Source organism: Astatotilapia calliptera, chromosome 15 (genome assembly GCF_964374335.1).
Source record: "Astatotilapia calliptera chromosome 15, fAstCal68.1, whole genome shotgun sequence".
Taxonomy (NCBI): domain Eukaryota; kingdom Metazoa; phylum Chordata; class Actinopteri; order Cichliformes; family Cichlidae; genus Astatotilapia; species Astatotilapia calliptera.
Window position 1 is genome coordinate 31490868 of NC_137436.1, and position 22304 is coordinate 31513171.

Here is a 22304-nt window from a genome sequence, read left to right on the forward strand (position 1 = left end):
TTTGCACTGTATGATGGTACAGCAGAGCAAAAACAGACCTGTGTTAGCCACTCAGAAACATGCTGTCAGTTTAGCTCTATGACACAACTGTAACTTACACGTATGTTACAGTGGGGATCAATTTTAATGAGATGGTCAGTGGGTAGTAAGGAAATGCTGTTATGTTCAGCAGCTGAGGGTGTTCTAGCATTGGACTGTAAATAACAAATGAGTTCAGTTCAATTTAATTCAGTTGACTTTGATTTGTATAGTGCAAAATTACAACAATAATGGCCTCAATGGGCTTTGTCTTGTCTTGTAAGGTAAAGACTCTACAATAATATAGAGAAAACCCCCAAAATTAAATGGCCCACTTTGAGCAAGCAGTTGGTGACAGCGGGAAGGAAAAACGCCCTTTTAAAAGAAAGAAATCTTCAACTGAGCAGGTTCAGGGAGGCAAAGCCATGACTAGTTGGAGATGAAAAGATGAAGAGAGTGACACAAGACAAAAGCCACAGTAACACTAACTAATGATTAAATACAGAGAGGTGTATAAACATAGGGAGAGTGAAAAAGAAACACTCAGTGTGTAATACGAAGCCCCAAGCGGCATGGTAGTAGTGCTTCACAGCTACAGTAATCAACTATTACCATAGTAAATAACTGTTGTAGCTTTGTTACTGGAGTCTCTGTCGAGGTGTGTCAGATTGTGGAAATCTGAATGTGAAATAGTAGCAGCGTCACTTTTGTTTACATAGCGTGCACGTGTCTTACTACTGTTGTGTTTCCCCACAGATGATGCAGGGACATACTTCCCAAGTGTGAAGAGGGATCCGGGCCAGTACCTGCAGCGTTGTTCCGACTCTGTCAAGACCTGGCTGCGCAGCATGAAAAATGCTGGCCAGGTTCTGCTCCTCATCACCAGTTCCCATAGTGACTACTGCAGGCTCATCTGTGAACACATCCTGGGGTAAGACTGCCCACACCAATACTTCACAGTGGCACCTCCATTAACAAAGCTGGAACCTCATCTGCTTTGTTTACCATAACAGTCCAAATAGGGCTTTTAACCTATTCTTTTTTCATTCAACTCACTCATCCTTGACCTTTCTAAACCTGCCCAGCAGGATGCTGATGAGGTCTGTGTTTTTAAATTGTAGCGGTGGGGCTACTGTTCAAATCACTGGCTTTGTGCATTACCAGCTTCCCTCTGTCTTCACTATACAAAGTGTGGTTAGAGCCTTGTTTTTGTAGCCTAAGCCCCATTTCACACTCGATCAAGCAGCAGTACAGGGCCTTGAAACAACACAGTGTCCACGTTGCTGCTGTGTTTGGACTTAGATAAGCCCTTCTTGTTCTTTGTCGGCTCTTATCCTCTTCTCTGGCCTTGTCGATAGTTTGGTTTTTTTTCAGTCTCCATTGCTTGAAGCTGTTGCTCCATGTGAAGTTTTCAGGTTAAAGCCGTTTTGCTCTGGATGTCCTCCTCTCACACCATTTCCTGTCGTCTTCCACAGAAAGCAGAGGCCTGTCTGAGTGTGTGTGTTTGACACACACTCAGACCTTTACAAGGTCAGCAGATTTCTGTTGTAAGACTTAGAAATTAGGCTGAAGTGGTTTAGGGAGGAGTGTTTGTGCTGATTGAGGTAGTTGGCTTCAACATCCTACTTGGTTGTCTTACAGCCAAAGTTTGTGTATTCTTCCAGGGAAATGTGTTGGTGGGTCATGTCAGCACATGATGTGTGATATGTTAAGAAAGCACTTTATTGAGAAACGGGGCTTCTCCTTTGTCATCATGCCACCGTCCTTTTCAAGAGAAAATCGTCACTGGCCCACAGTAGTTGCTGTGTGGCAAATAGTGGCTGAACACCAATGACACGAGGCTGTCAGAAATAGCACAGGAAAGCCAGCTCTGTCCAACAGGAGAGTACAAGCTAATACTGACCAACCTGTCCAGTGAAGTGGGCATTACTATTTGGTACAATTGGATGAAGACTTTTTTTATAAGAAGAATAGCATCATTTCATGATTCTGTGAGTGTTTATTCCACTGACTAAGCATGTTTTCTGGTTTATATAAAGTACTGAAAGTTGAGATGTTTATCCATTTTCTTCGGCTAATGTGGGAGTGGGTCATATGGGCAGCCAAAACTGAATTAAAAAAAAATTGAACTTAATTTTTTTAAACATGCACTTTTCAAAGAGGTTTTTACATGTCCACTTAGGTGGACAACATACGTTTTGACTTATGAATTTGACAAACTACTAAAATAAAATGTGAAAGAACTATAACATAACAAAAATATTTTTTATATATATTTTAAATATATTTTATAACAATATATGTAACAAATATTTATTAATCCTTTATTTATCCAGGTAAAAAATCTCATTGAGATTAAAAATCTCATTTCCAAGAGAGACCTGGCATCATAGCAACAAAAGTCACATACCACATAGGTATATATAAATATAAATATAATATATATATATAAATATAACAAATATAACCCTGTCACCCAGTGAGTGGCAGGGTATGGAGTGACACAGCAGTGTCCAATGTAGTGGTTTATATGCAAGTATACTATCAACACAGACACAAATACAAGAAAACCGCCTTTGAATAGCTGTCCACTGTAGTGACCACTATGCATGAAAGGGTTAAACTCCTTGTCCCTGACCCAGTGTAGGCAGTTTGGGGATGGCCCTTCCTTTTCCAAAGTCACACATCACTGTCTGACTTTCCCATAAACACACTCCTAAACCTCATGGAAAGCCTTCCCAGAAGAGCTAAAGCAGTTATAGTTGCAAAGTTTGGATCACAATTATATTAATATATTTTTCAGTACAAATAGACTTTTGAGTTCTGAATTATGATTGTTAAAATGTGCAGAAACCCATTTTTGCCACGGTTATATACTGTACTGTACTATAATGAGCACTTTTGTCATGAAGCAATTAAAGCTTGGCACATACTAATATTTATGTCTTGCTTCATGAGCCACTTGTTGGCTTCTCTCCTTATAAGGAAGATTCTTCCTCATAAACATGTATACTAAAGTCCTCATGACTGTAGGTCGGTGTTTACTTTAGTCTGCATTTCTTCACTGTTTATTGCTCTGTGTTTTCTATCATCTGTATCATCTGATTGTTTAGGCTCATTCAGCCTCACTGTGTGCACTTGTGTACTTGGATGCTTTCCACGAGTTGTCGAGTCTAAAGAGTTTTCTCTGGCTGTTACAGGAAGGACTTTGAGGAACTATTTGACATCATTATCACAAATGCCCTTAAGCCAGGATTCTTCTCCTTGGTGCCCCAGCAGAGGCCCTTTAGAACCCTTGGTAAGTAAAAGATCACCGCACCCATTTCTCAGTTATTTAAGCCTTGAAAACATCTGTAGAAAAGGCTCAAATATATAACTTTTGCACTGACTGGAGGTTTCAAAATGTTGTTAAATGTTACATTAAAATATTATTATGATTTCAAATATATAAAAATAATAATCTGTCACTTTAAAGAGTACCATCACATAAAACGTACTTTTAATTAAACAAAAACAAAACATCTTTTTTCAATTATCTTGTACGTGTTTGTCATATTGTGTAATTACTGCTGCATGTCTGCAATTGAATATATTGGCTTTGCCACATTAAACAGCAAAGTGGCATCGTTTTGAGTCCAATGATCTGGTAATACTTTTTAAGGAATGGTGTTGACCTCTGTAATATGAATGTTTCAGGACATATAAGAGTGTACGTTAGTGGTTATTAACACCGACTTATTGGGTGTGGTTTCTGGACATTTTCAGTTTAAGCCAAAGCTTAATTACAGATGTAAAAAGCTCCTCCAGACCATTCCCTGTGGATGATTTGACTAAAACAGGTCAAACTACACTGGCTCATGTTTAGTTTGCAATTGAGAGTGTTTAAAGGATGGACAAACCCACTGGTTTTGGATTCTACATTATGAAAGTGACCTTATTTGAAAAAAAGAGGGTGGAATGCAAGTTTATCAGCCAAGAATATCAAGCTTGGCTAGTCACCAAAACTAAAGGGCAAGGGAGCCTTGACCTCCTTGGCTCACTTGTGACCTCAGTAAACACATTCCTAAGGCGAGAGGCGGCGTACACCCTGGACAGGTCGGCAGTCTATCACACAGAGACAGACAAGCATTCGCACTCACAGTCACACCTATGGACAATGTAGAAATATTAATTAAGCTAACCCCAATAATTGCTTATGTTTGGACTGTGGGAGGAAGCCATAGTACCCGGAGATAACCAGATGGTGGAGTTCTTTCTGACGTCAACTGTTCTAACCCCACACCTGTGCTGCTCCATTTACAACAGGCTTTTATTACTTTATTAGTCTATTGATGGGAATGAGAGCTTACTCCAGCTATAACCACCACAGATTTTACATTTAACCTGAATATTATAAACAGCTGTGCGTTCTGTTATTGACAGCACTATCTGCAGCTTCCATGTAGCTTCTCCTACCTGCCCCAACCCCAGACATCTGCTCCTAGATGCTGGTGGTGAAGGCGTGTCCTGGGACAGGGGTTGTTTCCTGGTATGCTCCCCATGTCTGGATTATCTGGCTGCCAGCAAGAAGACTGGGGATGCATTATGTGTGAAGACGGGATGATCCACTCACTGAAATATTCTCTCCCTCGCCCTTAGCTTTGCCACGCTGGCAGAAGTAGCATCGGCATCTGGCCTCTATTCTTTCTTTTTTTTTAAACTGAAATCGTTGCTTCTTGTTCTGCACTCTTGACATATTCTCATTTTTATTGGCCAATAAAGTTTATTTAGAACACTTCAAATTTATTACACTAGAGCTGATGTTTGAAGACCCGCCAAGCATGCTCAATTCATTGTCATGAAGGTGAGCGCGCAGAGCTGATCATCAGCTCGTAAATGATTGGTTTAAGAACAACGTCCACTTTCCTTCTATATTCTGAAGACATTCAGATTCACAAATTGCATTTACTTCCTCATCATCTGCAGATTAGGTAACACTACATAAAAGTACTCTACAAGTACCTGGATGGTGTACTTGTAGATGGCCCTACTGGTGGTGGTCAGAGGGCCCGGTGGCGCCAGTGTCCAGCAGCCTCGCCTCTGTCGGTGCACCCCAGGGCAGCTGTGGCTACAATGTAGCTTGCCATCACCTGTGTGTGAATGGGTGAATGACTGAATTTAGTGTAAAGTGCCTGTCATTCTGGGACAGGATAGTTTTATCTGTTCAAATTCGTCAGTTTCTGAAGCCTGAAAGTCGTCACCAGTAGAAGAAAAAACTGGTGTTACAGAAACAGGACTTCTTAAGAGCTGCTGCTTATCTCAGCTGCACCATTTGCACTGCTCTGAATCCAAACCACATGACCCCATCACTCTCATACCCCAGTGTCCTTGCAGCTGAGTATACACGTGTGCATGAGTATTCGCAGATGTTCAGGTGCTCATCCCTCGTCTTACTGTTTTTTCTCTCCTGTCAAAATGTTTCTAGCATATTTAACCTGAGTTTGAACTCGCTCTGTGGAACACTGTCTTTTTTATCGCAGAGGGTGAAGGACTCCTTTTATCATTATGCTGCTGCTGGGTTTTAGATGCAGTGAGCCCTCTATCCTGCTTCACAGAGAGGAGAGTGTAAATTCAGACAGGGAGCAAGCGTTTGCCATTGTTTAGGTTGACTAAGGAGGCTTACTGCAGAAAGTCAAACAGTCATACAGTATATAGCAGCTTCAGAAAGTTTTCTTTTTGCACATTTGCATTTTCACAAAGTTTATTTTAGCAAAAAAAACTGTAAGAAAATACATACTTAAAGCTGTGAATTCGTTTTTATAACTATATGAAATATTTACAGTATAAATGTGTAAAATTACAGGATATTTTCTGTAATTTTACACATTTATTTCTTACAATTTAAACCCAAACAGTCAGTTATTGAAAATGATCTATAGGAAGCTGCCCAGCATTGTTAAATGTGATGTTGTGATCATCGTGCAGTTAATCATTACTGAAACATTGGGGATTACATGTCTGTATCCCAGTTCCACTTTTGCTTATTATCTGCACTAACAAACAGCTTCTCTAGAAGGAACTTCTTTGCTAACATCAAACCTGTCGCCAACCAGTGGAAAACTCTTATTCGCGTTGTTATTCACAAGCTCTGTATTCTGAAAATGACACGGGTGTTTTACCTCCACAGAACCATGGCTCTGACTTTTCGGAGAGAAAAGATGAGATTTGTTAATACCTTGGCTGACAAGTGGTGTTTGTTAAGGTTGGATTGAAACAAGAGGGGCATGGCTGGATCTGAATATGGCAGTCTTCACTGTGCTGCTTTCATTCGTAGTCTGATTTTCCCCTTCAGTGCTGAGCTGAGATAAGGGCTGCCGAAATGCAGTTTCTATCAACAGCAGCTCACGTCTTTGTAGAGTCATGGAATACTTGGAATCAAGTTACCAAACTAAACCAAACAGAAACTTCAGAGGTTTTCTACCATTTCGATTGTCTTTTTTTTTTTTTTTACTTTTTATTTTATTTATTTGAACAACTCACTTGTCCATTACGCATACAGTTTCTTCAGAATAACAGAATACAAAGAGGGTCACAAACTCAAGACAGTGAAATTAGAAAGAAAAAGGAACAAACAAATATATGTATAAAAATATAAATACATATATAATAATAATTAGAAAAATAAGATAAAGTAAAACAAAAGAAAAAAGAAAAATAGGAAACATGCCTGTGGTGTCAAACATTTCCATCGTTCATTTCACATTCTTTTCTTTTTTTCTTTTTTTTTGTATGCCCATCTTCATTCAGTTCAGTCTTTGTTTTTTTTTCTTCTGCTGTACGTCAACCATTTTCCCCAGTTCTTCAAAAAGCGTTCTTCCTTTAATTTTAGTTTATGTGTAAAGTTCTCCATCTTCATAATGTCCTCCACAATTGCTACCCACTGCTGCTTTCCTGGTGTTTCTGTCTTAAGCCAGTTTTTGGTGATGGCCTTCTTTGCTGCCAAAAGGAGAATCTTTGTCGCATGGAGTCACACAAACCACCTGCAACTCAACACCTCAAAGACTAAGGAACTGGTTGTGGACTTCGGGAGGTCCAGAGAAGGTCCACTGCCGGTTCAGATAGAGGGGGAGGAGGTGGAGGTGGTCAACAAGTACAAGTACCTCGGGCTGTGGGTGGACAATAAACTGGACTGGTCATGCAACACAGAGCACCTGTATAAAAAAGCCCAAAGCCGACTGTACTTCCTCAGGAGGCTGAGGTCTTTTAACATCTGCAGGAAGCTCCTGAGGATGTTTTACCAGTCGGTGGTTGCTGGAGTACTTTTCTATGCTGTGGTGTGCTGGGGGAGCAGCACAGCAAAGAGGGACTCATCCAGGCTGGAGAAACTGATCAGGAAGGCTAGCTCTGTGGTCGGCATGAAGCTGGACACTCTGGTGACAGTGGCAGAACTGTCAGAACTAACAGACTTAAAAACTCCTTTGTCCCACACGCCATCAAACTCTCCTCTCTGGAGGGGAGAGGGAGGGGAAACAGGAGGACAAAGGAGGGGGGAACAACTAAGCTGTAGTGCCTCTTCACCTCACTGTGCAATACCTTTTGTGCAATACTTTTTGTAAATAGTCAACAGTGCAATAGACTCAATACTTGAAATGTGCAATTCACTTGTATTTTTATTTTTTATTCCTATTTATTCTATTTATCCCCTTTGTATATTTTATTTATATTTGTCTCTGTATTTATATATGTGTGTGTGTGTGTGTGTGTGTGTGTGTGTGTGTGTGTGTGTGTGTGTGTGTGTGTGTGTATATATATATATATATATATATATATATATATATATATATATATATACATATATATATATATATATATGTATATATATGTATACATATATATATATATATATATATATATACATACATATATATATATATATATATATATATTTATATATATATATATATATATATATATATATATATAACAATTCTGTAACTGTAACTTCGGTCGTTGCTGTGCTTTTTGGAAGTCGAATTTCCCAGAGGAACCCACCCGAGGGATTAATAAAGTTCTATCTTATCTTATCTTATCTTATCTTAATCTTAGCCAGGTAACGATCCTTTACATCTACAGTACCTTCCAAGTACCCTAGATACAAAACAAGGCAGGTTCTAGGAATAATATAACCTAATATATCACAGAGAGCCGAGTGAATTTTAACCCAGAAAGTGTGAATTTTTCTGCATTTCCAGAAAATGTGCTTATGGTCTGGTTCATCCCATCCACACAGCCTCCAACATTGTTTTTGTGTATTGGTTTGTTTATTTTTAATCTTAGGTGTAATAAAATAGCGAATTTGATTTTTCCAGATGATTTCTCTCCACCTCAATGAGTGAGTTGTATTCTTATGTTCTTTCCATGTTTCATACCACACCCTCTCAGTGATTTCTTCACTCAGCTCTCTTTCCCATTTTACTTTAACATATACAGTTGATTCCTGTCTTGAGTCCATCAAACATTTGTATAGGGTAGACACTGATTTTGGAATAACACTTTTATATGCCAGTATAATTATTTTTATAATAGGATGGATTTTGTCTTCCTTTATTTTTATGTTTTTATTAACGTAATCTCTCACCTGTAAGTATCTGAAAAAATCCTTGTTTTTTAAGTTGTATTCCCGTTTTAATTCTTCAAAACTTTTAATTTCTCCTTTTTTGATTAATAAACAAATTGCTGTGATTCCCTTTTCATTCCAATTTTTAAAACCAAGATCCAATTTTCCTGGTCCAAATTCTTCATCGAAGGCTATCCATTTTAGCAAACCAAGCTCTTTACCAATTCTGAACTCCTTTACTGTATCATACAATACATTTAATGTAAAGGATATTATTGGGTTCCTATCTTGGTCTTTAGTTACGTATTCAGGGATCTTTTTTATACCCATGTTTGTTTGAATTGGGACATTGAGTGTGGAGAGCTCCACATCCTTCCAGCGAGCCCCATAATCATCACTACACCAATATGTTATCTGGCGTATCTGTGCAGCACGAAAATATTCTTTTAAATTAGGAAGCGACATTCCTCCTTTCTCCTTAGTAAGCTGTAAAGTAGTGTATCGTACCCTTGGCCGCTTGCCTTCCCAGACAAATCTAGATATATACTTATCCCATTCTGAGAATTGGGTTTCAGGTATGCTTATCGGAAGAGAGAGGAATAAATATAGCAATCATGGTAAGATATTCATCTTTATCACATTTATCCTGTCACTAAATCCTAACGGATATGTATTCCATCTTTCCATATCCTGCCTTATACATTTGAAGAGATGCAAATCTAGCCCGATTAATAGCACTGTAATTTAATCCTCTGAGGTCGACATCCTCATCAGTCGCAACCCAAATTCAAATTCTTAGCCTGGGCTATCAGAATATGTCATTTTTCGTGGTTGCATGATTTTCATTAAAATGCTCTTCCAAATTTTGGCAATTGGGGAAATAAGAAAATAATTATTCCAACTTTTTTCAAAAAAGTCCATTTTGGACTTTGAAATAGAGGGTGAGGGTCGTGTTGGGGTTAGATTTACAACCTATGATCAACTCAGAGGGTTAAAAGGTTGAATGATTCTGAAGACCTAGTAAAGAATCATAAAGTAATTTAAAAGACAAATTAGAGCTGAGGATAAGATGCTATTTGTACTTCCCTGTTCTGTTTTTTCACAAACACTGAGATTTACTCTTTGTTTCCCTGCACAAATGACGCTGTACCTCTGCCACTGAGTTGTGTGGTTTTGTCCTGGATTACTGGAGGTTTTGCTGGTGTGTCTGCTCCTGCAGCAGCTGGCTTGTTGGTCAAACTGCTGCGACTGTTTTATATTACCCATTTTTGCTTGTGCAGTGAACGATGTGGAGGAGAGCGAAGGTCTGCCATCGCTGGACAAACCCGGCTGGTACTCCCAGGGCAACTGGCCACACCTCCACGAGTTGCTCAAGAAAATGACGGGGAAACCAGAGCCCAAGGTACACAAACCACCTCATACACTACAGCAGGCAGCCAGAGCTCTGGCTCACTTTGAGGTTAGCTCCAACTTCAGCTTTTGGCAGGCACTGAAAGAGATGAAGGCTTCATGATAAATACGCTCAGGGAGATTCACACTAGAGTGATGAAGAGGAGGAACGTGGCCCCTGGCATGACTGTTGACAAGGCAGGGGTGTGACAGCATGCTGAGAATTCACTGATAGAGCCAGTATAAGCCATTCTTAGAGACACTTCTTTCCCTCAAGAAAACAAGTTAACCAACATTCAGTCCCACACGACAGTGGTTTGTTTAATTGACAAGACTAAGGGAAACCTTATTTTTTGTCATGTACATACAGATATATTTATGACTTCTCAAATTAAACATGGAAAAAATTAGCTAAACTAACTAAATACTGTGGTCAACTCCAGCCAAGTACCTCTGGCTTCAGACTTTTCTAAATGCTTGGCTTCAGACTTTTTCTTCCAAGGAGCCACGTTTTTTTTTTACATTTTTAAAGTGGTCTAGAGCAGCGGTGTCCAACTCCAGGCCTCAAGAGCCGTTGTCCTGCAGGTTTTAGATGTGTCCTTGATCCAACACAGCTGATTTAAATGGCTAAATTACCTCCTCAACTTGTCTTGTAGTTCTCCAGAGGTAATGAACTAATCATTTGATTCAGGTGTGGTGACCCAGGGTGATATCTAAGGCTACGTTCACACTGCAGGCGAAAGCGCATCAAATCCGATTTTTTTGACCCTATGCGACCCATATCCGATCATGGTATGACAGTGTGAACGGCACAAATCCAATATTTTCAAATCCGATCTGGGTCACTTTCGTATGTTGTACTGAATCTGATACATACCCGATGTTTCAGAAAGCGACTGCTGTGTGAACGGTCAAGTCGCATTAAATCTGTCTTTTACATCACTGACACAAGACAGACGCCAATTATCAAGCGCCCGATAAGACATCGCGAACGCTTCCTGGCCATCCGGTGAAACTGTTGGGAAGACAACGTTGGAGAAATGTTAACATTTTATTTATACTGCATAATCTGCAGATTCTGACAGAAATCTGCAACTATCCTTTGAAGCACCGCTCCTCTCTAAAACAGCAATAAGGATCATTATTAGGTTATCTACATTATTATGTAAATAACAAAATAACTTAAAGCAAAAATTGGGAAACGTGAAGTCCGAAGTCTTTATATTAACGGCCATCAGTCAAACAATATTGTTTGCTCTGGGTCTAAACAGAGCGCGTTGTGTGTGACATCTTCTTTTGCGCATGCGGCCGCTTTGAGCGTTCACACTTGAGAGCGTTTGCTGTCACATTTTATTTGTAGTGTGAATGAGCAGACAAAAAAATCGGATTTGATCAAAAAATCGGAATTGAGCATTAAGACCTGCAGTGTGAACGTAGCCGAAAACCTGCAGGACACCGGCCCTTGAGCCCTGGAGTTGAACACCCCTGGTCTAGAGTATTAGTTCTCCAGGCTTTTTGAAGGTCTTTTAAAGTCTTTGGACTTTGGCTGGTTTTTCACGCATTTTCATTCCAGTTCTTGTGCTTCATCATTTTAAGAGGAATTCTCTTTTTTTTTATTGTTTTAAAAGCCATTTTATACTCACTTATGAATCATTCGAGCATATAAAAAGTACTGTTGCGAAACATATAATTTGTTCCCATTTATTTAGTTGATTGTATGTAAAGTGCCAACAATAGAACTGTTTGACAGGTGTAAAACAATATTTTTGCACTACCGTATTTTTCGGACCATAAGGCTCATCGGATTATAAGGCACACTGTCAATGAACGGGTCTGTTTTCATACATAAGGTGCACCGGATTATAAGATGCACTAAGCAAAACAAAACAGTCAGATATGTCAAACTTCACTCAACTCATTCTTCTTGTTCCTCCACTTCCGTACCATTGATTCATTAATGTTGAATTCTCTCGCAGCTGCTCTATTCCCATGTTGTTGCAGTATATTAATGACTAACCTCATATTGTGGATGGATTATCTCAGTTGTTCTCCTGACTGAAGTTTGGTCTGTTTACAGCATCCTGCCTTGTGATTGCATTTGTCCCACACCATTGGGAACCCTCACGTTAACTTTTATCGAGTGGATAAAAGTTAGCGTTCATGCTCCAGCTTCACTGTGTTTATGTTATGCTAACATAGCTGTGTAGCGATCATGTAGCACATCATTATATTCCAGCTAGTCTAACTTCAGTAACCCTACAAAAGTCACTGCTGTTTAGTTTTCTGTCTTCAGTTATGTTGGAAGTGATAGCAGAGCTGTACGTTTTAATTTTTCACAAATCTCTCAGTCAGAACATGCTATATGATGTTTAGGTGGAAACTAGCAAGCTAACTTCTTGCTAACTTCTAACTCCGTTAAATGTAATAAATTTTGTTGTCATGGATGCGTGGATGTTAAATTTAATTGTTATACCTGGTAAAGTGGCAATGCTGATCATTTTATTAAAAACGAAATAATTTAGACAGTTTTTCCACTCTCAGTGATGCCACCGTGTTCGTTTGACTTCGGGACCTTAAGTGGAGTTTGGACCTGGATTACTCCGCAAGGCTCCTGACTACGGTAGCCGTAATGCTCCAACAATCCATCAAGCGGTGCAGCTTCGTAGCTTACCAAAGTTGTACTAAAACATTTTTTGACAGACTTTTGAGCGCCGTGTACCACATAAAATCGGTTCAACATCAATAAGCACAACCAGAATTCACACATAAGGCACACTGTTGATTTTTTAGAAAGTCTACTGAATGTGGGATCACCTCGATTGAGAAAAGAAAGATAGAATAAAAAAGGAGTATCCAGAAGTTTTGGGGCATCCTTGAAGAAACTTGAAGAACTATTCCTGAAGACTCCTACAAGATATTTACAAGAAAGCTTGCCCAAGTAAGATGAGGCTGTGTTAAAGAATAAAGGTGGTCATACCAAATGCTGTAGAACTAAAACAAAACCGAATAGAAAGGATAGACAGAAAGGATCAAAAATAATTGGATAATTGACTGACAAGTAGTGCTACTTTACAACTGTTTATTTCCCCCACATTAATTGTATTTCGGATTAAAATCTTGCTGACTACTCAAAAAGCTTTGTGTTGACTCATTTGTAGAATAAGACAAACATTTATTTGTATTGTTTGTTTTTATGGATAAAATAGTATTTGCTGCTCTCTTTGGTAGTTGACAGTCTTGAAAATGAGATTTTCAACCTTAATTAAACCTTTATGTGATCACTTAAAGGATATATTAAATAAAACCTAATAAACAATCTAAGAAGCTTTAGGGATTAGCCAAATATACAACTTTCTAGATTTCTTTCTCTATGAAAATAACTTTTTAAAATTTCAATTAAATACTTCATATACTTCATTAAATACTACGTATGTCAAAAGATTTTACACCAGATACCGTCACCTGACCCAATTAACCAAGTTTGGAATTGTCACTCGGAGTCCCCTAGCTTATGATCTGCTAGGGCCAGATAATAAGGATCTACAGACAAGATTTTAGTTGGGAGGGAACAAGATCAGAAATGACAATGGTTGGATGTAAACGTGAATATTTTGGCAGCACGGTGGCACGGTGGTTAGCACTGTTGCCGCACAGCAAGAAGGTCCTGAGTTCAATTCCACCATCAGGCCGGGGTCTTTCTGTGTGGAGTTTGCATGTTACTCTCCGGGTACTCCGGCTTCCTCCCACCGTCCAAAGACATGCAGCTTGTGGGGATAGGTTGATTGGATAATCCAAATTGCCACTAGGTGTGAATGTCCGAGTGAATGTGAGTGTGAATGGTTGTCTGTCTCTATGTGTTAGCCCTGCGACAGACTGGCGACCTGTCCAGGGTGTACCCCGCCTTTCGCCCTATGACAGCTGGGATAGGCTCCAGCGCCCCCCGCAACCCTGAAAAGGATAAGCAGAAGCGAATGGATGGATGGATGAAAACTATCAAATAAAGTAGGTATTTATAAGACAATAGCTTATATTTGGTGTCTGGTAAGTAATGCAGCTGTCTTCCAGACAAATAAGCTTCCATCTGTGTGAAATTATGAAATTGTATCAGAAAAACAAGCAATAAAGTGGCATCAAAGCAACAGTTTAGTCAAAAACAGGGCACAGGACACAACTACATAAAAGGAAAAATGCCAGACAAAATAGACCAGAAAAAATGCTGACTCATCTCTGCTCTCAACAGTCTAACTACAAGCCAGCCACAAAACTCCCATTAGACGTTACAATGAAAGCTTTTTGGCTTGTGGCTTTTTGTAGAGAGAAGAGCTGTCCCATACGGGAATGCATCTAAAGGAAAAAGCTGTTAAATAATCCAGTGTGTCTGTGTATGCTCACAGGGATGTATAATTGTGTCTAAAAGGACCTAATTTGGAACAATCATGTCCCTTTAAATTTGATAGATTTTCACATAATACAATGAAATATAAATATGTATGCTCAATGATTACACTTGAATGTTCTACAAGCAATTAATAATGTATGTTATCCATCTATTTTCTTCTCCTTGTCCCGGACAAGGAGAAGAAAATAGATGGGCTCCATCTCCTTTTCCGAGACGGAGCCCACACCTCCGTCTCCGTAGCCACCTACTCTAGTTTGTCCGAGGGAACACCAAGGTATTCCCAGGCCAGCCAAGAGATGTAATCTCTCCAGCATGTCCTGGGGCTTTCTACCAGTGGGACATGCCCTGATGAATCCGAAAGAATAACATCATCTGCAAAAAGCAGAGATGCGATTCCGAGAGCACCCAAGTGGAAGCCTTCCATCACTTGGCTACGTCTGGCTATTCTGTCAATAAAATTATGAACAGAATCGGTGACAAAGGAACTCAGGGTGAACCTCATCTACCTCAGGGACCCTGGTGCCATGTGCACTTATGGACACTTTTGTGTTCGAACATGGTGTTCATTAAGGACAAACTGTGGTTTGATCAGGCAGACCATTCTTTCCAATCAAGCCCCTCCAGGTCTCGGTGTTGTTGCCCACATGAGCATTAAAGTCTCCCAGTAAGAAAACAGAATCCCCAGGTGGAGCACACTCAAGCAACCCACCCAGGAACTCCAAAAAGGCAGGTACTCTGAACTGTCGTTTGGCAGATAAGCGCAGATGACAGTTAGGATCTGTTCCCCAACCTGTTCCCTTGATCTTACGCTTATAAGGGTCTTCTAAATTGCTCTTTGTCTGGTCTCTCACGCAGGACCAATTTGCCATAGGAGACCCTATCAGAGGGCAAAAGCCAGCCGCCAGAACATCAGAACCCTGGGACACACACTGTGACATTGTGATGTTAAGACAAGAACTTTGACAGTGGCTTTGTTAGTGGCTGGGCAAATGGGGTTTAACACCACTGACAGGCAACCACAATTTATACTGATTTTTCAGAAAGCTCACAATTGATCCAAGTAAACACTTAAAAAATTTAACACGAGTATAACTGTTTTTGGACATTTATTCAGAAATGTGAAATGTGATTTTCGCTCACATAATTGTACACATTGAAATATAAATCAATGTGTGTGAAATATAAATCTTCTACTACGGTTGTTGTGGTATGGTGATGTATAAATTTTTAGCACTTTATGATTTCCTATGAAGCTTTCTTGCTTTTGGAAATAAGAGGAATAAGGAAATCTGTAGTTTAGCTGCCAACAATGCCTTAAGAACCATAAGAGCATGTAACTTTTCTTTTAAAAATAATCAGATAAACTTTTTCTATCTAAACTGACAAAATAATTTAGGGCAGGAGAAATGATCTGTAATAGATCAGGCACAGCCAGCACTGCACTGGGCAAACCCAAGTCCAGGTAGTAATACTCATCACCATCCACATCGAAAGTTCCTCTTCCCCCTCCTCCCACTCCTGTGCTCAATGCTCCCCCTGTTCCTCAGCCACGTGGAGAAAGCTCTTGTGGAATTTAGTGTCAACCTGCACTTATAGCTGCTTTAAAGACTCCTCTGGGTTGACCTGAGGCACTCTGTATTTTCAGTTCTCTCCACTTTCACCTGACAGGACTTAAGGCAGGTGGCTTGAATAGAGGCATTCAAGGAAGATTACAATTGACTTACAGGACACTGCTGAAACTACTGGGGTTGTGACTGGACTGATCGGACATGATCAGACAGGTTCTTTGGGTATGGGTAGTTCATTCTGTGTTCCCTGTGTTGTTTTGGGAAAAGCGGCACAGGTTAAAAAGGAAAAAAAACAACATGTGTACTGATTCTGCTGACAGTATTTCACAAGTTAAGAGAAATGTCTGGTTTCTGAGAGTGTAACTGACAAAATGTCTGTTGCCCCCACCCCCCTTATGCTCCAGGCTCCATGCTGCCTGTAGCACAATGGCCTCATTAAGGTCATTCTATATGTTTGCATTGCCTGATTGCCTGATAAAAGAACTACAGACCCACATGGCTGATTCTCATAACTTGACCAAGGGGAAACTTTCATGTGCAGCTTTTTGCCATGAAGGAATCCCATTGGATTCCTAGTCTTTCACCTGCAAACTTTATATTAATACTAGATTTTCTGGTTGGCTTTCAACTTACATAATGAGGCATGACCAGATAAAGTTCCATGCTTACATGTTCTGCAGAATTCATCCTGAAAAACTTTGGTATTATAAGATGGCACGTCAAGTAACTTTGAATTCAATTCTACTTGTATAGCATTTTAATTAATTTGCACCAGATAACCTGTACACTGGAGAGGAACTGCATCTCACTAATTTAGGAGGTCTTCATTTAGTCTGGAAAAAGAGTTTGTTGCTCTAATAAGTCTTATAATAATAATAATAATAATAATGGATTGGATTTATATAGCGCTTTTCAAGGCACCCAAAGCGCTTTACAATGCCACTATTCATTCACTCTCACATTCACACACTGGTGACTTCCCTAAAGCTAGGGCGTCTTACTGGTCACTGAATCTCTTTTTTTTTTTTTTTCTCTTTTTTTTCCCGATCTAGATCCTATAACTTAGTCTATGTACCGTATTTTTCGTACCTTAAGGCACACATATAAGGCGCACTGTCGATGAACGGGTCTGTTTTCATACATAAGGTGGACCAGATTATAAGGCGCATTATGTGAAACAAAACAGTCAGATAAGTCAAATTTTACTCAACTCATTCTTCTTGCTTCCTCCACTTCCGTACCATTGATTGATTAGTGTTGAATTCTCTCGCAGCTGCTCTATTCCCATGTTGTTGCAGTATATGAATGACTAACCTCGTATTGTGGATGGATTATCTCAGTTGTTCTCCTGGCTGAAGTTTGGTCTGTTTACAGCATCCTGCCATGCTATTGCATTTGTCCTTAACCATCGGGAACCCTTACGTTAACTTTTCTTGAATCGAAAAAAGTTAGCATGCATCCTCCAGCTTCACTTATGTTATGCTAACATAGCTGTGTCGCTAGTGATCACATAGCACATAATTATATATACCAGCTAGTCCAACTTCAGTAACCCAAGAAACGTCACTGCTGTTTAGTTTTCTGTCTTCATTTATGTTGGAAGTGGTAGCAGAGCTGTACATCATAATTTTAAGTTTTCATGGATGCCAGGATGTTAAACTTAATTTAGACAGTTTTTAACTCTCTTTTTTTTTTCTTTTTTTTTCTTTTTGGCCTGTCCCGTTTGGCTCTTTTGCCATCAGAATTGTTGTCTAAAGGCGAAGAAAGATGCCCAACGGATTTACTTTACCAAACTGACCATCCCAGCCTTGCCGTAATGGTCCATTTGATTCACCTTTTATTGTTTATTTTATTTTCACTTAATGAATACGGGACAGACTTGACTGGGGGAAAGAAGGGGAGAAAGAAAGAGGGAAAGAGAAACAGCTGAGAAGAGGGACGGGGGAGAAGGGCAAAAGACAAAAACCAACAGAACGGGCAGAGAAAAAAAATGCATATATCAATTACCTGGATCACCTGCTGAGAAAGAAAAAAGAAAGCAAGCAGAAGAGAACAAGAGTAATAGAATAAACAACATCACAATGATATATGGGAATATGACAGTAAATACTAAATGTTAAACATTATTGTGCAGCACATAAGATCAACAGAACACAGTGTGCTTTGAGGTAGGAGCCAAAAAGGGTGTAGTTTGTGGGTGTGATCACCCGTGTGTACACCTGTGAGTATGGACGCGCTTGTTTTTTGTTTTTTTAAAAGGTTCCTTCATGTAATAATCTGCTAGAGGGTGTGGGGGGGGCCACAGCCCCGTCCTCCAGGGCGTGAAGCAGGTGTGGAGGAGATCAAAACTCCAGACATCCAGAGGCCCCCAGAACACAAGAGACCAAGGAAGACCAACAGAGGGGCAGCTGCGCCACTGTCCCGGAAAGAGCTGAGGAGAGTCCCAGATGAGGGCTCACTCAGCAGCCGCAGAGCAGAAGCCAGGGGGAGTTGCAGTGACGCGCCCGTGAGCTCCGCCGGCAGCCAGCTGCGCCTGAGTGACCGAGCCCCAGGCCGAGAGGCCGGGGGCACCCCACCTCCGAAGTGGCCCGAGCGAGCCCCAGGCTCCAGGCCCCGATAAGCGGCCGCCAAGGAGTGAGCCGGTGTGTACCTGGACGCCCATCCCCGGACACAAAGAACCACCAACGCACCGATGTCTGAGGGGGTCCGCCACTGGCAGGGGAAGTGGTGGTAGGGGGAGATAGGCCTCCAAACCTTGGAGGGCCTGAGATGTCCCCAGAGAGGTGGCGCCTGACACCCAACCTGACATATAGACACAGACATACAGGCACACACAGATACAAACATCCATTCCCACCCTCATGCTCTCATATGCACTTACTCCACACTCAACCAACGTGGAGACAGACATAAAGAGACGTTGTACACACGATCACACTCCCCAAGCGTACTCTACAAACCGGGAGGCAGACCGCCCCGACTCCACAGCAGCAGGAAGGCTCCACACTCCAGACCGCAGTCGGACGGCCAACTCCTCCTCCTAGTCCTAGCCCCCCTGCTCCAGCAGGTCGCAGAGAACGGGGGTGAGAGAAGACTCCGAACCTCCCTCCACCCGCTCATTGTAATGTTGATGCATGTGTGTTCTAAGGTGCATTTAAAACCCAGGAGGGCTTGGGGCTACCTGCCAGAGAGCAGCAGGTAAGCGCATGGTCCCTCCTGCTAGCCCTCAATGTCTACGTGTATTTAAAATTGAGAGGTGGGCAACGATGCCAGGGGTGGGGTGTACACCCTGATGGTACTTTGGACTCCGTGTATCGTGCCCACCCCCAAGATCCTATATGTATGTGTAATGAGAGTGTGAGTAATGTGAATGTCTAAGTTGTGGGATAAAATTGAGGCAGAGGCAGCCAGAAGGGGACAGAGGGGGGGGTAGCCTCCTCTGCACCCTGGTGACATACCCCTACTCCAAGGCCCTGCATGTGTGGGTGGTTGTGGTGGAGCGGGAAGAGGGAGGCAGCTGGAGATGGGGAGGGAAGGAAGGGAGGGGCAAGTGACCCCTCCCTGGGGCCAGCTCCCCCGCTGACCCCAGTAGGCACCCCCATACTCCGCGACCCGCCAGGGAAAGGGGGCCCAGGCCCATCCAGACCGGGCCCAGTGCAGCAGCGCCGCCCAGCCCCACAGAGCCCGGGACAGTCCACCCAACCCCACCACAGAGAAAACTGCACCCACCCCACCATCCACTCATCTTCCAGGCTACATAAGACAATAAACACCCAGGCTGAGCTCTTCCTCCACCTCTCCTGTATCTCCCCCTCCTGCAGAGGGAGCTCCTGAGGAGAGGAAAGCTCCTGCAAGATGTGACAATCTCCCCCACCAGTTGAAGAGCCCCCCAGGCGGCTCGATGCACCGGCGGCACCCTGCTCCAGGGCTGGGCCCCCATGCACCCACCCGCCCACAACCCCGGCAACACACCAACCAGGACCCAAGCCCCCGAGGCCCGGTCCGGGTCCCAGCCCAGAGACGGAGCGCCCCCAGAACCTCACGCCCATCCCGGACCCACCTAGGGGCAGCCAGGCTACCAGGTCAGTAACCCACGTCCGTCAGCACAGACCCTCCCCTAGCCCCGCTGCACGCAGCCGCGAGGAAACAGTCACCGGAGAGCCAACAGAGCCCCTAACCGGACATGACCGCTACCCCGGGTTGAGCCCCCCAAGGAAGATGCCTCCGGGGAACCCCCCGACGCCCTAAGCCTGTCCCTACCCCCACACCAATCACAACAGTGAAGGCGGGACCAAACTATGACCCCCCACCCCCACTAGGTGATGGAGCTGATCAAAGGAGCCCAGAGCAATTGATCTGATGTGGTGGCAGAGGCTGTATCAAGACTAATGTAATCTAATAGATAATTTCTATATTGGTTAGAATTAAGATTATTTTTATTTTTCCAGTTCATGAGGACTGTTTTCTTGGCTATGCATAGGGCAGTGAAAACCATATGGGCGATATTCTTTTCTGAAGTGACATTATCTAAGCTGCCCAACAAACACACTAAGGGGGAAGTTGGAATGTTACATTTCAGACACTTCGATAAGTCTTCACATATCTCGCGCCAAAACTTCTGAACTGGTGGACAGAACCAAAGAGCGTGGATATAATTGTCCGGTGAATTGGTTTGGCAGTTTGAGCAGTTGTTGGTAGACGTAAAGCCCATCTTGAACATCCGATGACCTGTATAGTGCACTCTATGTAATATTTTGTATTGAATTAATTGAAGACTGGGATTTCTAATTAGATGAAAGGTTTTTAATCTGAATCTCTATTAGTGAGCTACGTACCACAGGCCTTTAGGATTTCCACTATGCTGCTCATGTTGTTTGAAATTCCTACCAACACCACCATATATTTTTCACAAATGTTCTATATGCAAAAAGTGCAATGTATTTGTGTTAGCCAATCGTAATATTGGAGAGAAATCAAGTCAAGAAACCGTTCCTAGAACACCAGCTGTGCTGCGGCACAGCAAGTTTGACAGCTGAGAATTAAGAATAAAATACAAAAACTAAAGGGTGCATTTATAACCAATGAACAGTGTGATCGTTATGCTTACAAACCAAGAGGTGTCTGCCTGGCTGATTTAACCATAGCCTGGAGTCTGATTCTCTTTATAGGTCTTCCCCTAATGCAGAGCTTAGTGTAGTTGAGGTCGGTGTAACTGTATTCATCAACAATGAGTCTATCTGTAATATATTTTCTCTGTGCTGGAATCCATGGCCTCTCTAAATATTTATCATAGTGATCCCACAACTCTGGCAGCAGTACTGCTTAGCAATGAGAGGTGCAGGATGTTTCTGGGGTTCGAGGATCAGCTGTGGCCAGTTCTGGGAAAGTTAGTGGAAATATAACTCCTGCAGTCCTTGCACCACAGGCTCTGGGCTGCAGCCCCCCAGATTAGCCGGTCTGTTTGTTTACATGTGAAAGGGAGCTCTTGAGTCACAGCACAGAGCTGTGAGGAGAGAGACAACCCCCAGCTACTGGAATGCCTTACATACTCTTTATGGCCTTCTGGTTTGATTTAGTTGTATCTAACACGCATATATTTGCAGAGATATGTGTGTGTGATCACTATTTGTTTCGGCTAGTATGGGTTTACATCATTGTATATTGGGTTTGGGTAGAAACGGTAATACGTACTAGACTCAGAATTGCTACACTAATCAGCTTAGCTATATATGACCATTAAATACACCACCATTATGTATAAACTGAGCTAGACTGGTTTGCATGACAGGGATAAAACACTGCTTTCCAGACAGAGCGTTTCTGCCATCTGCAGATCTGTTGAAACTGTGTTTTAAAGACAAATGAGATGTACTTTCAGTTTTCATTACAAAAATTATGTTAACTAAAAGAAAGTGGTTAAAAATCTTAGCCTATCTGTGAAACGCGGTGGTGGTAATGTCATGGTTTGGACCTGTTTGGCTACATCTGGGTCTGACAGCTTGTCATCACTGATGGAGTGAATGTTTTCTAAAGGAAAAAGTCAGGGCCTCTAATCATCAAATAAATCAAAAAGGATAGTGAATTGTGCAATAAGACATGACACAATGCAAAATATTATTAAATATTAAAATATTACCAAAGAGTGTAAAATGATAAAGCCAAGTCAAAACTTTGGCCTTAATCCAACAGAAATGCTGTGGAATTAGAGGGAACCCATCAACATTTTAGAACCTTAGAGTTTTTTGAATGTGAAATGGTATAAAGTCCCTCCAAGTCTATTATTGTTTTATTTGATTATTCAGTTGTTTTTACATATACTATTTTGAGGGCTTGT

The 22304-nt window shown here is 41.5% G+C and overlaps 1 protein-coding gene and 1 long non-coding RNA gene across 2 annotated transcripts in view; both read left to right on the forward strand.

Annotated features, from left to right (window-relative positions):
• Nucleotides 1–22304, forward strand: part of LOC145420611 (uncharacterized) — a 250083-nt gene that overhangs the window by 94682 nt on the left and 133097 nt on the right. The window lies entirely within an intron of this gene.
• Nucleotides 1–22304, forward strand: part of nt5dc1 (5'-nucleotidase domain containing 1) — a 75943-nt gene that overhangs the window by 43053 nt on the left and 10586 nt on the right. The window contains exons 7-9 of the mRNA XM_026193948.2: nucleotides 775–949; nucleotides 3219–3316; nucleotides 9895–10016. Coding sequence (XP_026049733.1) covers nucleotides 775–949; nucleotides 3219–3316; nucleotides 9895–10016 — 395 coding nt within the window. The remainder of the gene's footprint in view (nucleotides 1–774; nucleotides 950–3218; nucleotides 3317–9894; nucleotides 10017–22304) is intronic.